This window comes from Microtus pennsylvanicus, chromosome 20, assembly GCF_037038515.1.
Source record: "Microtus pennsylvanicus isolate mMicPen1 chromosome 20, mMicPen1.hap1, whole genome shotgun sequence".
NCBI classification, from domain to species: domain Eukaryota; kingdom Metazoa; phylum Chordata; class Mammalia; order Rodentia; family Cricetidae; genus Microtus; species Microtus pennsylvanicus.
Genome location: NC_134598.1, coordinates 34,254,170 through 34,275,944, shown reverse-complemented (window position 1 = coordinate 34,275,944; position 21,775 = coordinate 34,254,170). Strand labels below are relative to the sequence as shown.

Below are 21,775 nucleotides of genomic sequence, written 5' to 3'. Positions count from 1 at the left end.
ACAGGACAGGACAACAGTAACATTATTAGGGAAGAGGGGACAAATTCTACCTTCCAGACAAAGGGCATTGTACCAAAATCTCACTTCGGTATAACCTCAGGGGTTCAGTTGTAGGAGGATAAAACTTATCTCACTCAAAAGGTCTAGCAATGGGTACCTGAAATTGGAGAAATATTGAAGTGGATATGAGAGGTCTGTATTGAATTCTTCCTGACAGGCACCAGGAGACTACTCATTGTATATAAACATATCCCACTACAAAGCAGACTAGTGCTCAAGGAAGAGCTAGCGTATGGGGATGCTGGGTGAGGATGCTTATGTCAGCCCTATCCCTGGTTATGAGCAAACTCTTCTAATGTCCACCGGTATGCCCAGTGGCTATTCCCATTTTATGTGTGGCTAGGACCAGAAAAAGTGAGGTATCACTGATTCAAGCAATAAGTTCATTTTCTGGAGTCACTTCATTTGTAAAAATGGCAAAGCTGAAGCACTCATTGCTTATTAAAATGTCTGATTATGACACTTATATGTTCCAGGGAGTCAAGGTATGTGTTATTTTTTTTAATATTTATTTATTTATTATGTATACATAGTCTGTCTGTGTGTATGCCTGCAAGCCAGAAGAGGGCACCAGACCTCATTACAGATGGTTGTGAGCCACCATGTGGTTGCTGGGAATTGAACTCAGGACCTTTGGAAGAGCAGGCAATGCTCTTAACCTCTGAGCCATCTCTCCAGCCCCGGTTTGTGTTATTTTTGATCTTGATCTCAGTCATGTAGCCAAAACTCTGTGCAAACACTGGCTTAGTTCTTTTTCTTCCCCCTCCTCATCCTCTCCATATTTGCAAGGGATTCAGACGCATTGAGGATTTAAGGACAGCAAAATCATGAGAGATTATTACATAGTCCACCAGGGATGGCAGAACTCCTATAGGAACCAGACTATTCATAGATAGGCTACAGTATCCGACATCTTTGACAGCTATCAGCCGCAGGAGGATTATGAGAGAAAGAGATAGTGGATGACTCCAAGGAAACTGATGAAGCTGTCCAAGATCTTAAAAGAAACGATCAGATATATTTCCCCTATATATTATCACTTTCAAAAGTAAACCAAATAAATTAGCGAGTGACCTGTTTGGTGCCAACAGAAATCCAACTGAATTCACTCAAGCTTCTCCCAATGACATCCAGAGGGAGGCTCTAAAGAAGGAAGCCACCACAGGGCAGATGAGGCAACTCAAGCTCTACAGCTGTTCTTCACTTACCCCAGACGGCCATGAACACAGCAAAGAACACAGTAGCTCCGTTGTCAAAAAGGTGTGTCACCTGGAAATGACAGAATCCATTCAGCTGGTTTCTCAGGAACAACACTCTGCTATTTTTAGCGGGGGCATGAAAGTAGTTATGGTGATACGGTGAGCTTTGTAAGGGCTCTTTGGTGAATATTCCCCCTGACAATGAGTAAGAAGGGGGCGGGTGTCTTCTGACTGTGACATTCAGACACGGAGAAAAGTGTGTGTTCCCTTTACATCAGGTTCATGCATCTCCAACAGTGCTTCTTAGAATTCCACTTTGCATGCCTTAAAAACTCTTACACATATATAGCTATGGATATAACTATATTTAGGACCAGGGAGGTGCTTTTGTTATTGATTTATAGGCTCTTAACTCCCCAAACATTGTTTCTAATGTCTCATTTATTCATTTCAAAAACATAGCTATTTTGCTCCTATAGTTGTGAGCAAACATTCTGTGGGTTACTTTGTATTTCAGCATTATAGATGCAAGAGACAAGAACTGTTACCGAATTCGCTCTCACATTCATTAGAGCCTGAGGCAATCACTGCATTTGCTCACCCACTTCCTATAACCCCAAGACAGTTAACACTACCTTTTCACCAGAGTGTCATCTAAACTTCCACTCTTACTGCCAAACAGCCACACTCGTTTCCACCCCCAAAGTCCATGGCAAACTGATGACCGATGGTTACAGAAAGCATAGCTTTTGGGGTACGTTTCCCTAGTAAAGGATACTTTACTGTCCCTGGAGAATATGCCCATAAACAGGTGTTTTCTTGCCGTATCACAGTGTCAACGATTTTGTATTATTCCAAAAGTTTATGCTCTTTCTTTGAATATAGGAGAGATGGGCAGCGTTCAAACGCTAAATGTGGCACAAGTATCTAAGTCCTATTCCTTTCATCTGTTGGATGGAACGCTGGCCACCCAGTACCACATAATCCTAACAGTTCTAGGAGTAGATAGATGCTGGCTCCAGGCTCTGTATCTGAGTATCTGGTGAACGTGAGGTTCTCGGTTGAATTGTGGCTGTCATTCTGGGCTGCCCAGGTCATTCCCACCCACACAACAGATGTCTCTACAGATGTCTCTCATGCTGTTTCCAAGGAGCACACGGATCAGTGGGACCCAGCGGAGAGCTTTCCTGGGACAGGATATATCAACATTTGAAGAGACAGTTTTCTACTGTGGTTATCAGCATGAGTCAGAACAGGCAAGAAAAGAAGGACTTCTGGTTCCTAGCAAAATGCTAGTCTAGCTCATCTGATGGTCCCCTTGGCCAAGTCCCACCAAAGCAAAGCAAGAGAACAGGCTCCAAATACGAACAAAGACCTCAAGATATTCCAAGGGACACTGGTGGAGGTCCCAAACCGATCTATGTGGGGCATGTGTATGTGTGGGCATGCGTGAGTGTGCATTTACATGTGTGCATGTGTGTGTGAGCGCCTAAGATCAATCCCAGGTGTCTTCCTTGATTGTTCTCCACATTATATATTGAGGTGGGTCTCTCAGTCAAGCCCAGAGTTTCTGACTCAGCTAACATAGCTCGTTTAGGGGATTCCCAGTCTCTGTCCCTGACATGCTGAGATTACAGGCAGGGTGTCATATCCACCTGGGCTTTCCGTGGGCGCTAGGGAGCTGAGGTCCTCGCACTGGCATGGCAAGGGCTTTACCTCCTCACCTATCTCCCCGGCCCAGCAGAAACTTTCTGCTGGAGCACAGACTCCACAACAACAGAACAAAACCTGCAACAGTTTTTCAATGATGGGGATGAAGCCCAGAGCCTCCTATGGGCCAGGCAAACACACTACCACTGATTTATCCCCAGTGCAAAGGCCAAGAATTTAAAATAAGCACAAACAGGATACTTAGGGAGAAAGGGAGAAGACAGAAGCCTGAAGGCACAGCGTCTTTCCATCACAGGACGTGAACCTGTCTGCAGAATGACAGTGTGCACAAGTGTATTGGAGAGACACCGGGGGTCTCGAGGGTGCCAGTTCTAGCTGGGAGTTACTTTGTATTTTGTTGTTAATTGGTTTTATTTTATTTATTTATTTTGCAGAAAACAATACGTTTGTCAGCATCTCCCTACTCAGGTCACTTGGAGGTAGGTTTCAGACTCTTGTGCTTGCCGAGGACGAGGGTACCACATCATCTGATGAGTGAGCAGAGCAGCTGCTGGCTGGGTTGGATCTACTCTCTAGATACAAGACCCACAAACTCACTCCTGACGTTTCTAACAAACGCCTCCAAAGGAAGCCTGCCGAACTCGGATTCTGTCACTCTTGACTCTAGTCTGAAGTTTTAGGGAAGACTGAATGCAAAATTCAGTCTAAACATCATACAGCTCAGTAGGACCTGGTGGTAAAGAAGAAGTGTGTGTCCTGGTAAACTGAGGCCCATGGTTATCAGGTTTACTGTCTTATGGGTAAGGATGAACAGGTTTTAGCTTTCTGAGTACAATGGTAATAATAACATCTGTCTTGAAATTGACATGCAGGTTTGAAATAACGTGAACTACCCAGCAATTATGGAAATAACCTAATATTGCAATCAGGATTATTTCAGATTTCTGATAGAAGTACTGCCAACAGAAGCTTCTACAGACTCTGAGTCCTCCGAACTATTCTTCATGGTTACTGGGAGGAATTATGAAGGATTTCCTAGAAAGGGAGTTTCACCCAAGCAACTCTTCACATTAGAAGTCCTTTCATAAGCGACAAACACACGGGACACCAAACAAAGACCAAACCGTAAAAATCTGATGGTTTCCAAAAGCAGGCTTTGGAAACCTAAATTATCTCACGACTTTTCAAACAAAGCCGCACTGCTGACAGAGTTCTTAATTTCTGAACTATACGTTCCCCAGGTTGCTCTGCTTCATCCGTCCTTACAGCCTCAATCTATGTGTCCTCTAAAGATAGGGAGAGGCGCTGCATCTTCTCTGGTCTCTTGTGACCTAGGCTCAGAGCCCAGATCTTTTTAGACTCCCAGCTGACTGCTGCAGCTTGGGCTCCCCATAGGACTCACCACCTGCAGGGCTGTAGCCATTATGGATGGGTGGGCTGTGGGCTGCCTATTAAGTTCTCTTGTCCTAAGTGAACAAAACAGGGCAAAGCTAACGGAGTCATTAGACAGATCCAGGCTGTGGTCATCACAGATGTGTGATAAAATCTGCCAGCCCCTTTTATAGCCGGAATCCAGGCAAACATATAGGCAGCGGATTTTAGGAAAGCCTACCTCAACCTGAACTCTAGCTTTTGTTGGAAATTATGGTACTGCCCTGAAGTTAAAAAAAAATCCTCTGGGAATTTGATAAATGTATCTACTATTTTTTTAAAGTAAGACATACCATGAGAAAAGGGCATGAGGTCGCACACGACAGAAATCACAGTGTCATGTCCTGAGCGTTATTTTCAAAGTACTCTTCACTTAGCAGGTTGTGTCATGGAATGGGGCAGAAAGGACTGGCACTTAACTGTGGATTAAGAATGACAAGCTTAGTCCCAGGAAGGCAACACCTGTGCAAGGTCAATGAGAGGTGGCTGAGCTGGATTTGATTAATGGCAATAATAATAAAGAAAGTTAAATGGCCACAACTATTATTTACTGAGAATTTTACTGGTTTTTTTTGTTTGTTTGTTTGTTTGGTCTTTTTTAAGGCAAACTACAGTAGAATCCAATGTAGGTTGTTTTCATTTTTGTTTTTCTCTTGTAATTGTTATGTGCATTGATGTTTTGCCTGCCTGTATGTCTGTGTGAGGATGCTGGATCCCCAGGAACTGCAGTTACAGACACTTGTGAGCTGCCATGTGGGTGCTGGGAATTGAACCCAAGCCCTCTGGAAGAGCAGCAAATGCTCTTAATCACTGAGCCATCTTTCTAGCCAAGATTTTACTGTTTGGCATGTCCGTTTTATAGATGAAAAGAGTCTCAGGAGCATACAGCTTAAACAACTGCTCTTGGCAAACAAGTGGAAGAGAGGAGAGTCAAACTCAGAAGCTGCATGGAGCAGAGGTCTCCAAGAATTACATGTGGGTGTCCAGGTTCCTGGTTAGCCACAGAATGTCTAGAGTAGGAGTTTTTGGCCATTTTCTCTGCTATGGATCTCTTTACCAGGCTGGTAAAAGCTGTGCATCTGTCATGGGTAATACTGAGTGGTCAATTTGACAGGATCTGGAATCCCTTAGAAGAAAGGCCTCTGGCCAAGCCTGTGAGGGATTATCTTGATTAGATAATTGATGTAGAGAACTGCATCCTGAACATGGGCAGCACCATTCCCTGGGCTTGGGTCTTGTACTGTATAAGCAAGAAAAAGCTGGCTACACACAGATTCATCCTCCCATGCTTCCTGACTGAAGCAGCAATGTGCTTCCTGCTCCTGCCACTATATCTTCTTGGCCATGTTGGACGCCATCTTGGAATCATGGGCCAAAATCATCTCTTCTCCTGTTAAGTGCTTTTTGTCAGAGAATTTCGTCACAGCAGCAGGGAAAGAAATTGAGACAGTGTTTAAAATGTGAGTAAGCTTTTAATATGTAAAAGATTGAGTCCATTGCTTCCCAGCCTTTTGACTAAGATCATGTGTAAAAATAAAATCCGCTGGATCACAAGAACCAAACAACACAGAACACATTGATGCTCACCAGAATTTACGCCAAGAGAGCCCTGGGCCCCATATGTAACCAGCAATAAATACAAACCACGCAAACAACAAAAGCACAGACTGAACCTCCCCTGACTCCAACCGCTGTGCCCTCTGCATCAGGCCACAGTGCAGCATCTCGGGCTAGTGCCCGGAGATGCATCTTTTAGACACACCGCATTCAAAGGGTTATTTGCAATGGAATGCTGAGCGCTGACATTCCCATCATACAGCACAATGTGGGGCTCAAATGTGGGAAGTAACAGAGGCGTACGGCTACCCAGTGTTCCACAGGAAAGCCTGTATTAAATTCTATCCCACCTACGATGTGGCCTGTTGACTTACCTTGGCGTAGACACAGCTGTCTGACAGCCTCATGAACGGACAATATTTGTCACATACAGGACACATGATGATGTCTGTCGCTTGGCAGACTTCTTTACTGAAAAAGAGAACAGAGGAGGATGGCCTTTTGATGATGCAGAATGCGTTTCCGCTCTTCCTCTGAAACATTGCTAGAGCGTCCAACCCATAAATAAGACCCACTACACTCATTTCATGCCAACCGAAGCTTCTCAGTCTTTTCTGATATTAATATAAACAGCCCCTGCATGTATTAATATTGTGATAAAAAGGTTATTATCACATTGCTTATAGCTTTATTTACATATTAATATATTATACTTGGGGAAATACATTTGTTTATACCCTAAATTGTACCAAATGAGTCCTTCACACATTTTACCATGGGAAGCAATTTCGTATTGAATTATGGAAACAGAAACATCCTCCAGAAGCTTGCCTTTGTTTCTATGTGCATGAAAAAATCAATAAATTGGAGGAATAACTAAAGATTTTAATCCTTGGAGAAAACCGAGTATTATTAAAAATGTCACACAAAGTAAAATATTTCTGTAGGCAGGAGGCAAAAAAGAATCACTCATTCTTAAAAGGAAGATTATTGTTTAAGATCACTGCAGTCCAGTTCTGCAATAAGATGTCTATGAATATCTGAAGTCATATTCTGCTGAGGAAACCAAGGGACTGATTGCCATCCAGGAACTGATGACTCAATGGGCATTAACAATTTGGCGAAGGGTCTTCATTGTTTCGGAACATAGAGATTCCTTGTAGAAACAGAGAATTCATGAAAACAGGATTGCTAGCTTCTATTCCACACCAGCAGGTCCTAGCCTTAAGACAGGGAAAAACTCAGAAAGGGAACGACTTGTAGCTGCTGGATGGAAGTGAGTTGTCCATGGATGTATGACTGCTCATACATCTGTCTGGAATTGTAACTTCCGCTTCCATGGTAGCAAAAGACCAAAGCTGTGAGGACAAGGGACATAGGGGACCTAGAGAAGCTTTTCATGTTCCCACCAGAGACTGAGAAAGAAGTGGAAAAACTATGCCACATCAAAGTGCAAACTGCCAAAGCAAGCTCCCCCATGGGTTTCCCGTACCTGACTTGGCAGTGATCCAGAGTGGTGACTCCATACAGGAAGACAAACAACCCGATGAAGGCTGCGGGGAAGAGCATGCCTGTGTACCAGCCAAGCCAGGCAAAGTACAGCCCGATCTTCTCTCCAAAATACCGCCTGTTTGGGACACAAAAACCTTGAAACCACAGTGATGTGTGAAGTTCAGGGTTATAACACTTGGCTCAGGTATGTCACTTAGCAGTGATTTTCCTGGGAAAACAGACAAAGGAAACGAAGGGAAGAAACAGCTATCTGGTCGACCCAAAGCTCTGAGATGACCACACTCCCACATTACTTTATACCAAGGGAGTAGAATGACCCTGCCCCTAAAAGGACATTGCTATATACCAGCTTGCTCTGAGAATACAGAATGGACTGGGAGGGGTCAAAGTGGGGAAGGGAGCCAGGAAAGGCACTTCTGTCCTTGCCACTAAGCAGATAACGAGCAAGGGCAGCCTAAGTGACAGGAGAGGCCTGGGGATGTGAGAACGCCGCCAGAGCAAGAGATAAAGCGAAAGCAGCATCTAAGGGGTGAGGAAAATTCAAGACAGATGCTCTCCAGGTGCTCCATGATTCATTCTACTCAAGTCGTGGTAGACCAAGTCAAGGCCACCAGCCACCAGCTCCGCCTCACTTATGTGGACACCCTGACCCTACATTCAGTCTTTCCATTCATCCGAACTGTTAGCAATCTTACAAATTTCCTCACACATTTTATCTAATTACTCACAGCCTGGTAATTTTTTTCTACTTGTTTCCAATACTCAGGGCCTTTTTCCCTCGCAGGAAACTGAGCTTCTCAACTCCAGAGACTGTGGACTGGCTACAAAATTCCAATCATAACGCCGCTCTCATGGAGCTGGTTTACTCTAGCAACGTTCCCTAACTTCTCATCAGTGTAATTGGGTAATTAAAGGGGCAGAGACTGGAAAGAAAATTGACTTTTATTTCCTCCTCTGCTCCCTTGTCTACCACCACTGCATCTGGCCAAAGGAAAATGATCCCATCTCTAGAAGTACTTTTCCCTCACGTGGGTCATCTGTGTCATTTGGGACCCACAGAGAAGGGGGTGTAATTTATCAATTGCTTGGTCTACGCTGAACAGACAGCAATGACTGTGGTAGGAAGATCAACTACTTGGGGAGATGGAATATAAAGTGAGTTATCTTTTCATTATTCCTTTCTGAGTTCATCTATTTTTTTACTATATGGTTATTGTTTTTTATAGGGCCCCAATGTAAATGAACCTATCTAGCTAGTCTAAATAATTAGATATGGCTCAGTCTTCAATGAGGAATTCATGATTGTGGGTTGCTATCACTCAACCTTAAAAAAATAAGTCTTTAAATAAATAATGAGCTGGTATTTCACAACACTGCCACGCCAGTTTGGACAGGTCTAGACAATAGAAAGCAACAACAAAAGACTCACGGAGTCTTGTGGGAGGTCTAACCCATCACGGCTGTCCCTTCCATGGCCTCTCCCTGAGGTCCCTATGGTGGAAGCATCACCCTCAACAGAGTGAGGGTGGGTTTACCAAGAACAGCCAACGTCCTCTGAGAGGTTACCCTCTGGAAAAACCGAGTTAGAGCAAGAGCTGAATGGGTCATTCCCCAAGTCAATTTCCTCCAGGTGTCGGTATGCCCTCATTAGTGCCATGTTAAATGTGCAGTTAGTTAAAAACTTACCTTACAAGATCCAAAGGCTGGTATTTATACCACACGCCCCAGGAAGCCCAGCACTCATAGAGGAGATGTCGGTGGTTCACTGCTCCGTGGGTTTTAATGGAGTTTTTACTTCTGTAACTTCCCTGGGATAAGAACAGCACTGCTGGTGAGTGACACACAGGCACGAGGAACCAGACAGTGACACCCATGTCTTCGGGTAGCAGTGGTGAGAGGGGACGAAAGCAGCTCACTCTCTAGGAAGGGGAGGTGCTTCCTCTTTACTCTGTTACTTTGGATTGGTCTTGCTGCCCAGGTCAGCACGCAAAGAGCATGTGCTTGTGAGAATGGGGGGAGGTGCCCAGGCTCAGTTCTGCAGCTTCCTCACCCGGAGATCGTGCACAAACCTCCTCAAGCCTGAGCCCTACTTTGCTAATTCATCAGGAAACTGATACTATCCACCTCAATGTGTTTTTTCCACGGTCAGAACTGACAGTCCGGATCAGAGGCCATGCCCAAGGCTGGTTAGGTAGCACTCTACTTCTCTCCTGATGAGGTTTAACAAGTGGCCACAACTGTGGTCTTGTCACGTAGACTCACAAACATGGAAATCCTAAATGTAAAAGCTGGACACCGCCTTCAGATCCTAATAATTCAAAGCTCTACGCAACCTCTCCACAGATGTGAGGCCAGATGTTCATGGTGATGCCAGTTGCACAAACAGAAGAGGATACCTCTGGAGGGAAGCCAATTCACAGTAGCCTAGAAATCCTTCCTTAATAGAACTGTTCTGGGAGTAAGCGGGCTTGTTTCAGCTTAACCACCGATCCAGTGTGTGATCTAGGGGGAGGGTCAGCTTTTCTCCAACAAAGGTAACAACAGCTTCCCACTCAGCTTCTGAAGGTTATTTTGAGAAGAGATAGCAGCATCAAATTAAGTTGAAAGGCAAAAGAGCGATGGCTCCATTACTGTGCTGCAACCATGATCGGTCAGTTCTCTTCCCAGAGAGCCAGGACTGGGCTAAGTCTGGAAAGTGCTGGGGAGGACACGGGTGATGGCAGGGCTGACTAGCTACATCTCTTCACGCACTCTCATGTCTGCTCACTCCCGGTCATGCGCAGGCACAGGGTTGGGACCTGGGTGGGGGTACACAGTACCACTGGCAACGCTAAGAACCACAGGAAGCCACGGATGCTTTGGGTGAATAGTAATGACCAGACTCAGGAGCCCGTGCCTCCAGAAAACCATTGTGGCAAAGCTTTGGTTTGTCATTCCATCAATGTCTCCTGGCAAGTTGTGAAGAAGATCACAGATTATGGCTTCTAGTTTGCTTAATAACCAAATTATGGCTAACCTTTGATATACCCTGGATGTTAAAAATCAACTTGTTAAACTTTAACATGTCAGAAACAATATATGTTGGGGAGAAACTTGTCATTCACTCGGCAGCCTCCAAAGTATGTTGGTAAATGTCCCTCCAATTCCCCAGTGGTCCTTCAGGCTCGAGAGGGCAGAAGCTGTGGTGTTTGTCTATACGCATACAGTGACCCACAGTGAGGGCTCGACCCTATTTATGGAATGACAATGTCTCAATAACCATGTAAATTTAGGGATAGATCCTGGGTTAAACAATCCAAGATCCATTAGGAAATTCGAGGTAAGGACCATCGCAGTTATACTTAGGAAAGCCATTAAAAATGATTTATTAAAGTCCTATTTACTACTAAGCAAATAAAGACACTATCAACACTTACCCATCTTACTATAACGGATACAATATTATTAATTTCTGTTCATTATATCTGCTTATCTGATACTCTGCAAAGTAGTTTGCTCTCATTCTTTCAAAGAAGAGCTATAAATGTATTTATTGCAAAGTCTATATAGTTCAGGAACATTTATCCTCCCTTGGTACTTCCTTCCAATGCCTTTTTAATTGCATGACTTAGAGTCTTCAAGCTGTTTCTCTGGATTCATGCTGAGTGACTCTTGATTTAAATGTTCTTTCAGTTACATAAAAAAGATAGAAATAAATTGACGCCGAGGGAGAGGTGGAAGGATGAAGAAGACGCTCCCTAATTACTAAACACGTTAAGTCAATTCCGATGCATGCCTTATCAACAAATTAAAGACTATTTTTAGGAGCTAATTTTAGCAACAAGAAGTTATTGAAGGGAGGTAAGGAAAGGAGACACAATACCTCGTGCAGCGGAAAGGCAGCCTCATAGGAGCCATTGGTAAGCAAGCGGTTCAGACCTGAAGCAACAAGGAAGCCCATTTCAGTGAACATTGAGCTGGAATCGTCAGTGATCAAGACTAAGTAAAGGCAGAGTAATGCTTCCTGGAAAACACAGCATCACGGGGAGGAAAAGCTAATTGTTTTGGAGACACGGGGAGGAAAAGCTAATTGTTTTGGAGAGTGTGGCTACTGGTAGCCACACCGCAGTGAATAGCCCCAGTCCCATGAGCACACACAGCACAAATTGTAGTCAATGGGTTATTAAACATTTTAAAAAGGAGTTCACGACATTAGAGGCCATTAGGGAGGTAGGGATGGATCTGGGAGTTGAGAGGATGAGTGGGGTGTGAATGTGTTCCAAATACCTCATATGAAATTCTCAAAGAGTTAATCAAATCATTTTTTAAAGGCCTCCAAAAGCGTGAGTAGGTTTTATATCTCTCAAGTGGCTATCATTCCCTTCTTGATGAACACTCTCTATATGTTAGATCCTGACAAGACTCCAGGAACCCAGCCTAACAGGAAACTGCACGTGTACTTACTCCCTTCCGACATTCAGTCGTTGATACTTTTAATCATAGTAACACACCCATGGCTTAGAATGCCTGACAATGTCAGGGTCCAAGGAGCACACTTAAAACGCAAACACTAGGGGATGTTTGTTTTGATCTAACACACTTAAGCCCTTCAACAGACACTTTGCAGACAACGGGTAAAGTATTGATTATGTAGAAAGCTTAGGTTTCCTGGAATCTCTATTGAGAACTAGGAAAAAACCAAACAAACAGGACTCCCAGGGACCTATTAGATGCCAAGCACGGCTCGTCTAAATTCCACTAAGATTTATAGTCTTTTCTCTGAAGTCCTCCTTCTAAACACAAAACTTGAGAATACAAATCAATTTCAAGAGCTATTGTCTATGTACATGTACGCAAAGGAGTCTTTGTTGAGTTGTTAACTGTGATCTTGAAAGTGGGCTTTACTAAGTCCGACTTTCCTACTGGAGCCCATTCAGAATGAGGCTGAAAACCTCACACAGTGGCAGTTCACACTCCACCCAAAGACCTTTGTGAACCATGTCTAGAAATAAGTCCTCTAGTGTGGCTTCTGACCAGTGTCATCTCATGCAAGGTGACATTTTCAGAAAGGGTTTTCGGCAGCAGAGAGCGCGGGCTGAACGTTAATTCTATCACGGAGTTCAGTTTCCTCCCAATGTGTTTTCTTCCTCTTATGAAACCAGAGTTGACAGTGAAATATTAGACAAACAAACCATCTGTAGTTTTACTTTATGTTTTCCAGCTAATTACACAGCCTCGCAATTTACTGCTTGACAATTTATTCTTTGATTGATTTTCTAATTCAGCATGCTTCCCTTTCTTCTTGACCAGTTTCCCGAGCATTTGTTTGTTTAATTGTTCATTATTGGTGGTGCTGGAAATCAGAACTCAGGCTTGTGCTCCATCGCCGAATACCATCTTTGGCTCCTTACGAGCTTGTAAGGATGGGGTCCTTGAATAGAATCCTCCTTCTTCATCAGGAACCGAGAGAGTATTCTACCAAGACTCTCCTGACAGGTGACAACGTGGCATTCAGTACTCTTCAGGAATACTGAAAGCATTCTTTCTCTTCTTCGCATCTTTTCTGGATGAGTTGTGAGAACAGCTCACAATTGGAGATGAAAAAAATGGGCATCATAATTGCCCCATGGTGTCACTGCCAAGGTTTGGACCATATTAGGATGGTGAAAGGGACACATTATGTTTAACAAGTCTTGAATTCAGCTCAACAAACATTTATTAATTTATACTTCTAGACAATAGACACTGATGGTACAAATGAACAAGATTACTCCTTAAGACTTAAGGACGAGCCATCTTAACTAGTATTCTTCACTAGCAGGCATCCAGCATACTGGTGTGTTATGAGTTGTAAGATATGCCAATAATAATAATAATATAAATGTAAGTAATGACACTGCTTTTGAGCTATTTTTAGTTTCTGAAATAGTCCTTAATAGCTCTTTCCACAATTTCCCATTGATTTGCTTGCTATTTATTATAAGACCATGTAAACTGAAAAAAATATAATAGAAAGCTGTGCACAGCACAACACAAGTTCACCTTAATAAACCGTATTAAAGGAACTAACATGAAGAAACTGATTTAGGCAATATTTAAACTATCTAGGAGATCAGTGTCAAGAGTGAGTCTCTTTAGGTGGCAGATCTGCATAGTGTCATAGGAAGTATCTCAAGACAATAAAATAAGGTGTGTGTGACAAATAATAAATATTAACAAAAGATAGCTGAGCAGCGGTGGTGCATGCCTCTAATCCCAGCACTCCTGAGGCAGAGGCAGGCGGATCTCTGTGAGTTCAAGGCCAGCCTGGTTCCAGTGAGTTCTAGGACAGCCAGAAATACACTGTGAAACTCTGTCTCAAAAAACAAAACAAAACAAAAAAAACAAAGCAAAACATAAAAGACAGTCACAGGAATTCAGAAGGAGGAGGAATTCCCTCCAACCAGAATGTCACCAGAGACATGGAGGTGAGGATGTGTCTCTAGGGAGGACGACAGCTGCAGAGACTGTGGGCTGTGTTCAGTTATCACCCCATCCATGTTAAGAATGACCTACATGCAGTTCAGGCTTCCCAGACCCACCTGCACTGAAGCTCTCTGATGTTTCATCCCGCATGTCTTCAAATGTGGAGCAGGGAGTGATCCACTTCTCCCCATCACATTTTCCTTTGTGCTGTGGAGTATTAAAGTAATCGCTCTCCTCCCCACACCCCGCCTGTTCCTCACAGCTTCCTTAGGCTAGTGACTCACACTGAGCCCGAGTCCGGGAAACTCTCAAATCTGTTTCTCTCATGGCGGTGTTGTACAACATGTCTCCCACACCCCGCACGGTAGTCGTTTTGCCGAATCCGCGTGTAGGCCATTACATTTACAAACTGTTAAACGTTGCCTCTCTGGATTTGGCAGAGCGACTGAGGTGTCTGAGGTTGTGGATCCAGTCGCTAAAATGATTTATTCGGCCGTCCAGCCTTACCCACAGGAAGTGTGATGAGTAGGTCATTTTCGCTACAAGTTAGTAATGGATGGATTTGCCTTCAGCTCCAGGGGTGTCTCCACTCTGCTTCCTTAAAGATCCACTCCATTTCTGGATGTTGGATGACGCGGTGCTAAGCTTTGCCGTCTGGAGGTACTGGACGGACACTGGTGGTAGATCCAACACTCCTCTCGGCAAATTTCTTTAGCGTCTATCGCTGTAGTACCGGCACCGGCAGTGTGTGCTGACTGAGGGCATGTTGGTATCTTTATACACAGCTCCGTGGGGTGATGCCTCCCTGGAACCTTCTAGACAGTTGTCTTGTGTACTCCAAGAAAGCAAGTCTTCTGCAAGCTTCCAGCAGACTGCTTTGCTTAGCTCTTATAACACTTCTAGACCTCAGCCTGATAAGATGGAGGATTGGGACCATGGAAGGCTGAGATCACAGAGGACTGGATTCTATGGAGGACTTGCTCTCCTCCCCATTCCTGCACTTCTTGGCCAGCCAGTCCTCCACAACCCCAACCCCTGCCACAGTTAATTATTTATATTAAGATCTACTTGTTCCGGTCATGGATGTTTCTGCCTTCTTACTGCATTGTTTAAGTAACAGTTTTGCTGGGACACAGATACAGACAAAGTCACCCAAACCTTCCTGATACAGAGTAACTTATTTAATAAGGCATGGTCACAGAATATGGACTTACTCTCATAAAATGCATAAAATACAGTGTTTGAAGGCAGCTTAGCGGGGGGTATGAGACTCGTTTGAATAACTCCATCTCTGATCCCCCTTCAGGGGGCACCACACCCTTCCATCCTCCTACGCTGCCTCTGCCGCTCTCAGCTCAGCTCATATTTCAGTGTCTCAGGGAAGCTTTCCCTACCACTCAAACTCGGTGATTTCTGCAGTCTACCTTCAAAATGACACCTTTTATCATTTATTCATGTTGATTGTTGTATTTATGTATCTTTTAGCTTTCTATAGACAAGCTGTAAGAAAGAACTGCATTTATCCCCTTGATCCCTTGCTCATGAGTGCCCCATAAACATCTGATAAATTGAGAGACTGCCTCAATGGTCACAGATAAATGGGATAAAATGTTGTTCAAAGAAGGTAATTAAGGATGTTAAGTGCACTTGTGAATCCTCCATCAAGGGGGTAGCTGGAGGGTGTAAGGAGCCCAAGGACAAGGTCTATAGACTCCCCAACACCAAGTGTTTGTAATGCTGACAGTACTCACCGATTTTGTTTTTGCCCTCTTCATACTTTATTCTTTGTAAAATATGATGCACGATTCTGCTTCTTGTGGCATTGTTGAAGAAGGTGTCTTTGTTGTGAATGATGAAGCTGTACACACACATTGAAAACACAAGTTGAAGATTAATGGGAGGTAAAAGAAGCTGCCTGTTCTATCTGGGTGCTTCTGGGGTGGGGGTATCTTCAGTCCTAGAGGGCACTCCTGGAACAGCGTGCAGGAGCCCAGAGATCACACCAGGGAAGCTCACAACTCTGTACACTGTTGGTTCTTGGGACCTTGGGCATTGATATCAACTGGTAGCGTAACAGTGGGATAAAATCAGGGCTTTATGAAATTAAGAAACCTTAAAACAAGTTAACAGTAATTTAGGTGTATCTCGTTTAGTTTTTTCTCAATAAGGTTAATTCTACTTTTTGTTTTGTTTTTCAAGACAGGGTTTCTCTGTTAAATAGTCCTGGCTTTGTAGACAGACCACGTTGACCTCGAACTCACAGAGATCCATCTGTCTCTGCCTTCCAAGTGCTGGGATTCAGTTAATTCTGTCTTTAATCTTCTTGTGTCTTTGACCCTGCCCTCTCCCACATTCTGCTCACAGAACTGCTTCAGGGAGTTTAGGATTCCAAGTTGGCTTGAGTAATGCAGATCTTCTAGCTGCATTACTCAACAAGGCGACCAGATCCAGTTTGGGGGGAGACTAAGGTGAGAACTCAGCTCTGAGCCTGGTCCTCCTTCCCATAGTCTTTCCTGGTGAAAACTTTCTAAAGCACACACTTAAGACTTTTTTGTTCTCATTTAGTTGTCCTGCCAGTTCCAATATAGTTCCTGGATTCTTCCTCTCTCTACTTCTCTACCCAACAATAATGTTGCCCTTTCATCTCTAGTAGCCATGCCATTCTAAGGACACATTTTTCAAGCAACAGACAGAGGATCTAAGACCATACAATTCACCATGAAGTGATCATGTCTTCTCTTCCCCCCAGATGTGATGAAATGTAGACTACCATCAATATTATACATATAACACATAAAATATTATATCAAAATTACTTGCCTAAATATAAGGTTTATCAACCCAGTAGACTTAGAGTGGGTTCCTACTACAAGTGGAATGCCATGTGATAGCTCACTATACTGTAGTTTTCATGTTTACTTATTTTTTGCTACAAAAACATCATACACACATACATGGACATAGGTATGGACACTGGCCTGATCAATTCTGGCAGATACATGTCTCAAGCTACAAGTCCCTGAGAAAGGATCCACAAGATTAGAAACTTGGCTCTCACAGATTGCCTAGAGGATGGGGAAGGAGTATAGAGTCATTTGTCCACACTGGCCAATATCATGCAAATATATCCATGTGTCTTCTAACCTAAACTCCTCTCTTGGAAATGTATTCCACTGATATAATTGCCCACGTAGAAAGTAACAGATGTACCAGGATGCTCATTATGGCATGAGCTAGAACAGTAAAAGCCAGAAATAGCCTAGGTAGGTAGCTATTTTTCATGTGGGGGATCAGATGAGCAAGCTGTGATACTACTCCACAGAGGAGACTCCGGAGCTGGGAGGAGGCCAACGGTGCTCGTGGCGAGTATTACAAACATCCAAACTGAGCCAGGCAGGGTGGCACCAGCTCAGTATAGGAGGAAGACAAGGTTCAGATAGTTAAGGAGCTGCTTGTGCCAAGGGAGGGCACGTGGACACAGTTGCACTAACACACATCTGGCGATCCATAGGTAGACTGACTGTGGGGGGGGTGCCTAAGATGTATGCTTATATGTGTTTGTATGTCTATATATAATATCCTGCAATATTATTTGTCTCGAATGGAGAATAGGGTACCTGGGGAGATAAGATAGAAACCCTGTGTGCACACTTAGGGAAATTACCACGTGTACTGAAAATCACTTGTACCAAGAGCTGAAAAGAAAATTAAGATGAAATGAATTTGGTTCTGAGCTTTTAATTAACTTTACCGTGAAAGACAAAGAGAATAAGCAGTCGATTGGTGGATGAGAAACTCTGTGGTCTATTTCCGTATATTCATCTCCCTTTTCTACCTCTTTACAGGGTTATGCAACATCCTAAAGCACACAGAAAATGGCAAAGAGGAATTGAAAAGCCGTCTTCTGAGTCTGGTGAGGTGGCGCACAGCAGTTAAGAATGTTTGCTATTCCTTCAGAGGACCGGAGTTCAGATCCAGCACCCATGTCAGGCTGTTTATAACTGCCTGTAAATTCGAGATCCAGGGGATCTGACGCCCTTTGCTGGTCTCTGCAGGCACTCACGCGCGTGTCTCTCACACACATACACAAATAAAAGAATAAAAATAAATTTTTAAGAAAAACCCTGCGTGTTTAATGTCTTGTTTATTTGTAAAAATACCTTTCGGGAGCACAGTTTGCCTATGTATTTGTGAGTGTGAACGGGGCCTTTCTAGACATCACTGTCTTCCTCAGGGCGAGGGACTGGCTGACTTGCTAAGTAATGGACAGGTGAGCCTGATCCAACTGGTTCCCCGCTAGGATCTCCACTCCTGATTCTCATGGTGGTCAGCAGTCTTGGGTTTTTTCTATTAGAGTCTCAATGTCATTTGTGTCAGGAGAGGAGGGACGAGAAAGGACTGTGCTGTGGAGCTGGTGTTAGCTACAAACACCTCAGTGTTGTGTTTGTTTGCTACAACAAAACAGTGTTGTCTTTGATTGGCTCTTCCATTTGGCAACTACTCACAGGAGGAACAAGAAGGTGTGCAGAGGGGTTTAATAAGAAAATAATAGGCTTCTCTTTGCAGAGCACCAGACACTGGGAGTGCGGACAGCACACGGAAGTGGGTGGAACACGGGTAAACATAGGTATTATGTATCTGTGTATTTTCAGTGCGGGAAACACAGAGGCGAGCTAACCTAGCTCCCATCCTCAGACATGAGTCCAAGCTTACTAGATAAAAGGGAGGCAAACATTCACAGCTGTGGGCTTGGAAAAGGTGTTCAAGAGCCAGTGTATGAAATACATCAACCTCAAAGCAGAAAGCAACTAATTTTTCCCCCTAAATTTCTTCCTAGACCATGCTTATCAGGATGAGGGTCCACTTTCATCGTATTCTAGATAATTCTAATCTGAATGGCTAGAGTTCGGCATTTTGGAACAGAAATCTCAGCAATAACTAGTGTTCTCTATGCTTGCTATCCAATATGGCTCCTACCCACTTTAGGTATCCCTTGAAAACTTGAGCTATCGATAGGGTGCCTAAGAGGGTAAATTTTAACTTGATTGATTTTAGTTGTGGTTAGTAGACTCCACATCGACAGTACAGGCAGCAGTTACCTTTGTCATAGCTGATCCTTTGCCTAATGCTATCTCAATGATGGGATATTAACCTTATGTTTGCCTTTGGCAACAGCAGAAGCCTAGGGAAGTTGAGGGATGAGGATTGCCCCACAGGGCCATTTGCCAGAACACTTGGGTTCAAGTTTTCTGCACCCATGAAAGCTGTGTCTTCAATAAGTCTCTGAGTCTTTTGGGGACATAGTTACTTGTTGGGAAAATGAGGGATATAATGCCTTACCACTCAAGGACAAGCTTAGATATCATCCGAAACAAAGCTCCTGATCTCTAGTTTTATCAAAGAACACTTGTTTCTTCCTCTAGTCCCTTTTAAAAGACAAACATTGCCATATACTCGATTTCACAAGTTGCAAACTTGAATGCATTCCCTCACCCTCCTTCCTCCATGTCCAACATCCAGCCCACCTAGTTCTCCAGACTCCTGTCTTTAACCTGCTATCCCGAATCACTGGGATCATGAGGACAAGTGCTCTCACCAGCATGAACATCGCCATGATTTAAAAATTCAAGTGGCAGCGCTGTCAGGAAGTATTTAAGAATCTGGAAATGGTGGTCTGCAATTATTTGACAATTATAGCTATATAATTGACCTTTGCATACTTAAAAATCTAGGATGTGTCAAAGTGGGAAAAGGAGCCAGGTGACACAGCAGGCCAAGCTTCTTGTTTCTGAAGTGAAGTAGTCCGGACCGTGTGCCAGCTGGATCTCAGGACGACTCTGCAGGTGACTGCTCTGGGGGTCTTGATTTTCTGGCTCCCCAGGTTGAGAATAATGTCAATTATAGTTATTTTGCCCTTGTTCTACCACTGCACATTGGAAATGTAGGAACAGAACACTAAATTATCTTTTTCATTCACAAGTTTTTCTGACCACAATGGAGCTGTATCCAAGGATTTTCATTTGTATCTTACCTAAGACAGAATAGCATATCCTAGACTTTGAGCTTGATGCAGTGTTGGAATGAGAGCTGAAGGAATCCTGGGATGTGAGTGGATTCTCCTGTTTATCTATGTACCCTTCCATGTATATATGTATGCATGCATCATCTATCTATCTATCTATCTATCTATCTATCTATCTATCTATCTATCTATCTATCATCTATCATCTATAGTGGTATATTATTTGTGTTTTAGTAAATAAATCTTGCCTAAAGATCAGAGGACAAAGCAACCACACTAGTCAGTCATACAGGCCAGGCAGCGGTGACACACAACTTTAATTCCAGCATTTGGAAGAGAGAGGCAGACGGATCTCAGTGAGTTCAAAGCTACCCCAGGCTACTCAAGATCCATGCAGAAACAGATCCGGGTGGTGGTGGTTCACATCTTTAATCCCAGTGCTTTGGAGTCACACACCTTTAATCCCAGCACTAGGGAGATGGAGACAGGAGCGATATGACTGGGTGAGGAGAGGAATAGAAGGGGAAGAGACAGGAACTCAGGGGAGTGTGGAGTCTGAGGATTCATGGAGACAGGATCTCTCCTTTTCGGTCTGAAGATTTGGTAGAGGTAAAAGGTCTTTAGTGATTGGCTGCTTTGATTTTCTGATCTTTAGGTTGAACCCCAATAGCTGTCTCTGGGCTTTTACTATTCATACTAAAATCAATCATCTCTCTCTCTCTCTCTCTCTCTCCTCTCTCTCTCTCTCTCTCTCTCTCTCTCTCTCTCTCTATATATATATATATATATATATATATATATCTTCTATCTATCATCTATCTATCAATCAATCAAACTAATTATCTGTATCTCTAGCAGACAATACTCTTCCAAGTAAACTATATTCTTAGCCCACCAGGGCACTATCCATGTGTGGAAAATGTGAGTAAGTTATGGCTAGAGAACACTATGGTATATAATAAAAAATAACCAAAATTTATTCTTCCCATTAATGCCTCCTTACCACGTTGGAATGTGAATTTTTTTCCCCACACACCAGCAGGTGATGTCTGTGAACTGGAACAGGACATGTGACCTGTTTACAAAGCGTTGTGAGAGACGTGACCTCAGACACGGCTCTTCTTATATCCTCAGCAGCTTAGGCGCATGCCCCTGTCTGACAGGGTGAAGAAGCCTGAACTGGCCTCCCTGAGGATGAGACAATATAAAGAGCTGGTATCAAATCCCAGCTGAGCAAATCAAGAGTCACAGTCATGTGTTGAATCCACACAAACCCAGCAGAAGACTCTCCCAGTCGAGCCCAGCATAACTGCAAACAGGGAGACAGCTGTGGAAAGCCAGTGAGTTCTGCAGTGGATTGTTTTGGAGCAATAGCCAAACAGTATGGGGCCTTTCCCGGTGGTTGAAGTTACATCACTTCATAATGCAAAAAAGTAAAGGGTAATCTCTTAAAAAATAAATATCTCAGAAAACTTTCTTAATTAGACTTTTAAATAGAGATTTCTATTTTAACAGAGAGAAGCAAAGGTGGTACCGTTAACTGTCACTTAAATTATGTCCTCAAATTAATGGGAAGCTAAGTAGGAACAAAGTAACCAATTAACTTTTTATGTGACAAGGCCTATTTTGAAAGTTTTCTGGGCTTTAGGCGACTGGAGTGCAAAAGCTTAATGCTTTATCTTAAGTGTGCTTGCTAAGAGAAAAAGAATGAGGGGATTATCATATCAAATACATAATAGTCAAACTTCAGACAGGTAAAGATTCCCAAGTCTCCTCTAAGGATTAATGTGATAAGCCCCTGGACTAGGAGGCTTTAAAATATTCCAATAGTCACTTCTAATTGAGCTTCATGATAGCATCTTTACCAAGAGTCAAAAGT

The 21,775-nt window shown here is 43.4% G+C and overlaps 1 protein-coding gene across 6 annotated transcripts in view; it reads right to left on the bottom strand.

Moving 5' to 3' along the window:
* The window catches only part of Ano4 (anoctamin 4), a 324,827-nt gene that overhangs the window by 49,873 nt on the left and 253,179 nt on the right, over positions 1 to 21,775 (bottom strand). For all 6 annotated transcript variants that reach the window (XM_075954168.1, XM_075954169.1, XM_075954172.1 and 3 more), the window contains 6 exons: positions 15,626 to 15,732; positions 11,293 to 11,348; positions 9,117 to 9,238; positions 7,411 to 7,545; positions 6,293 to 6,389; positions 1,269 to 1,329 (listed from right to left, as the gene is read on the bottom strand). In XM_075954168.1, the coding sequence (XP_075810283.1) occupies positions 1,269 to 1,329; positions 6,293 to 6,389; positions 7,411 to 7,545; positions 9,117 to 9,238; positions 11,293 to 11,348; positions 15,626 to 15,732 (578 nt within the window). The remainder of the gene's footprint in view (positions 1 to 1,268; positions 1,330 to 6,292; positions 6,390 to 7,410; positions 7,546 to 9,116; positions 9,239 to 11,292; positions 11,349 to 15,625; positions 15,733 to 21,775) is intronic.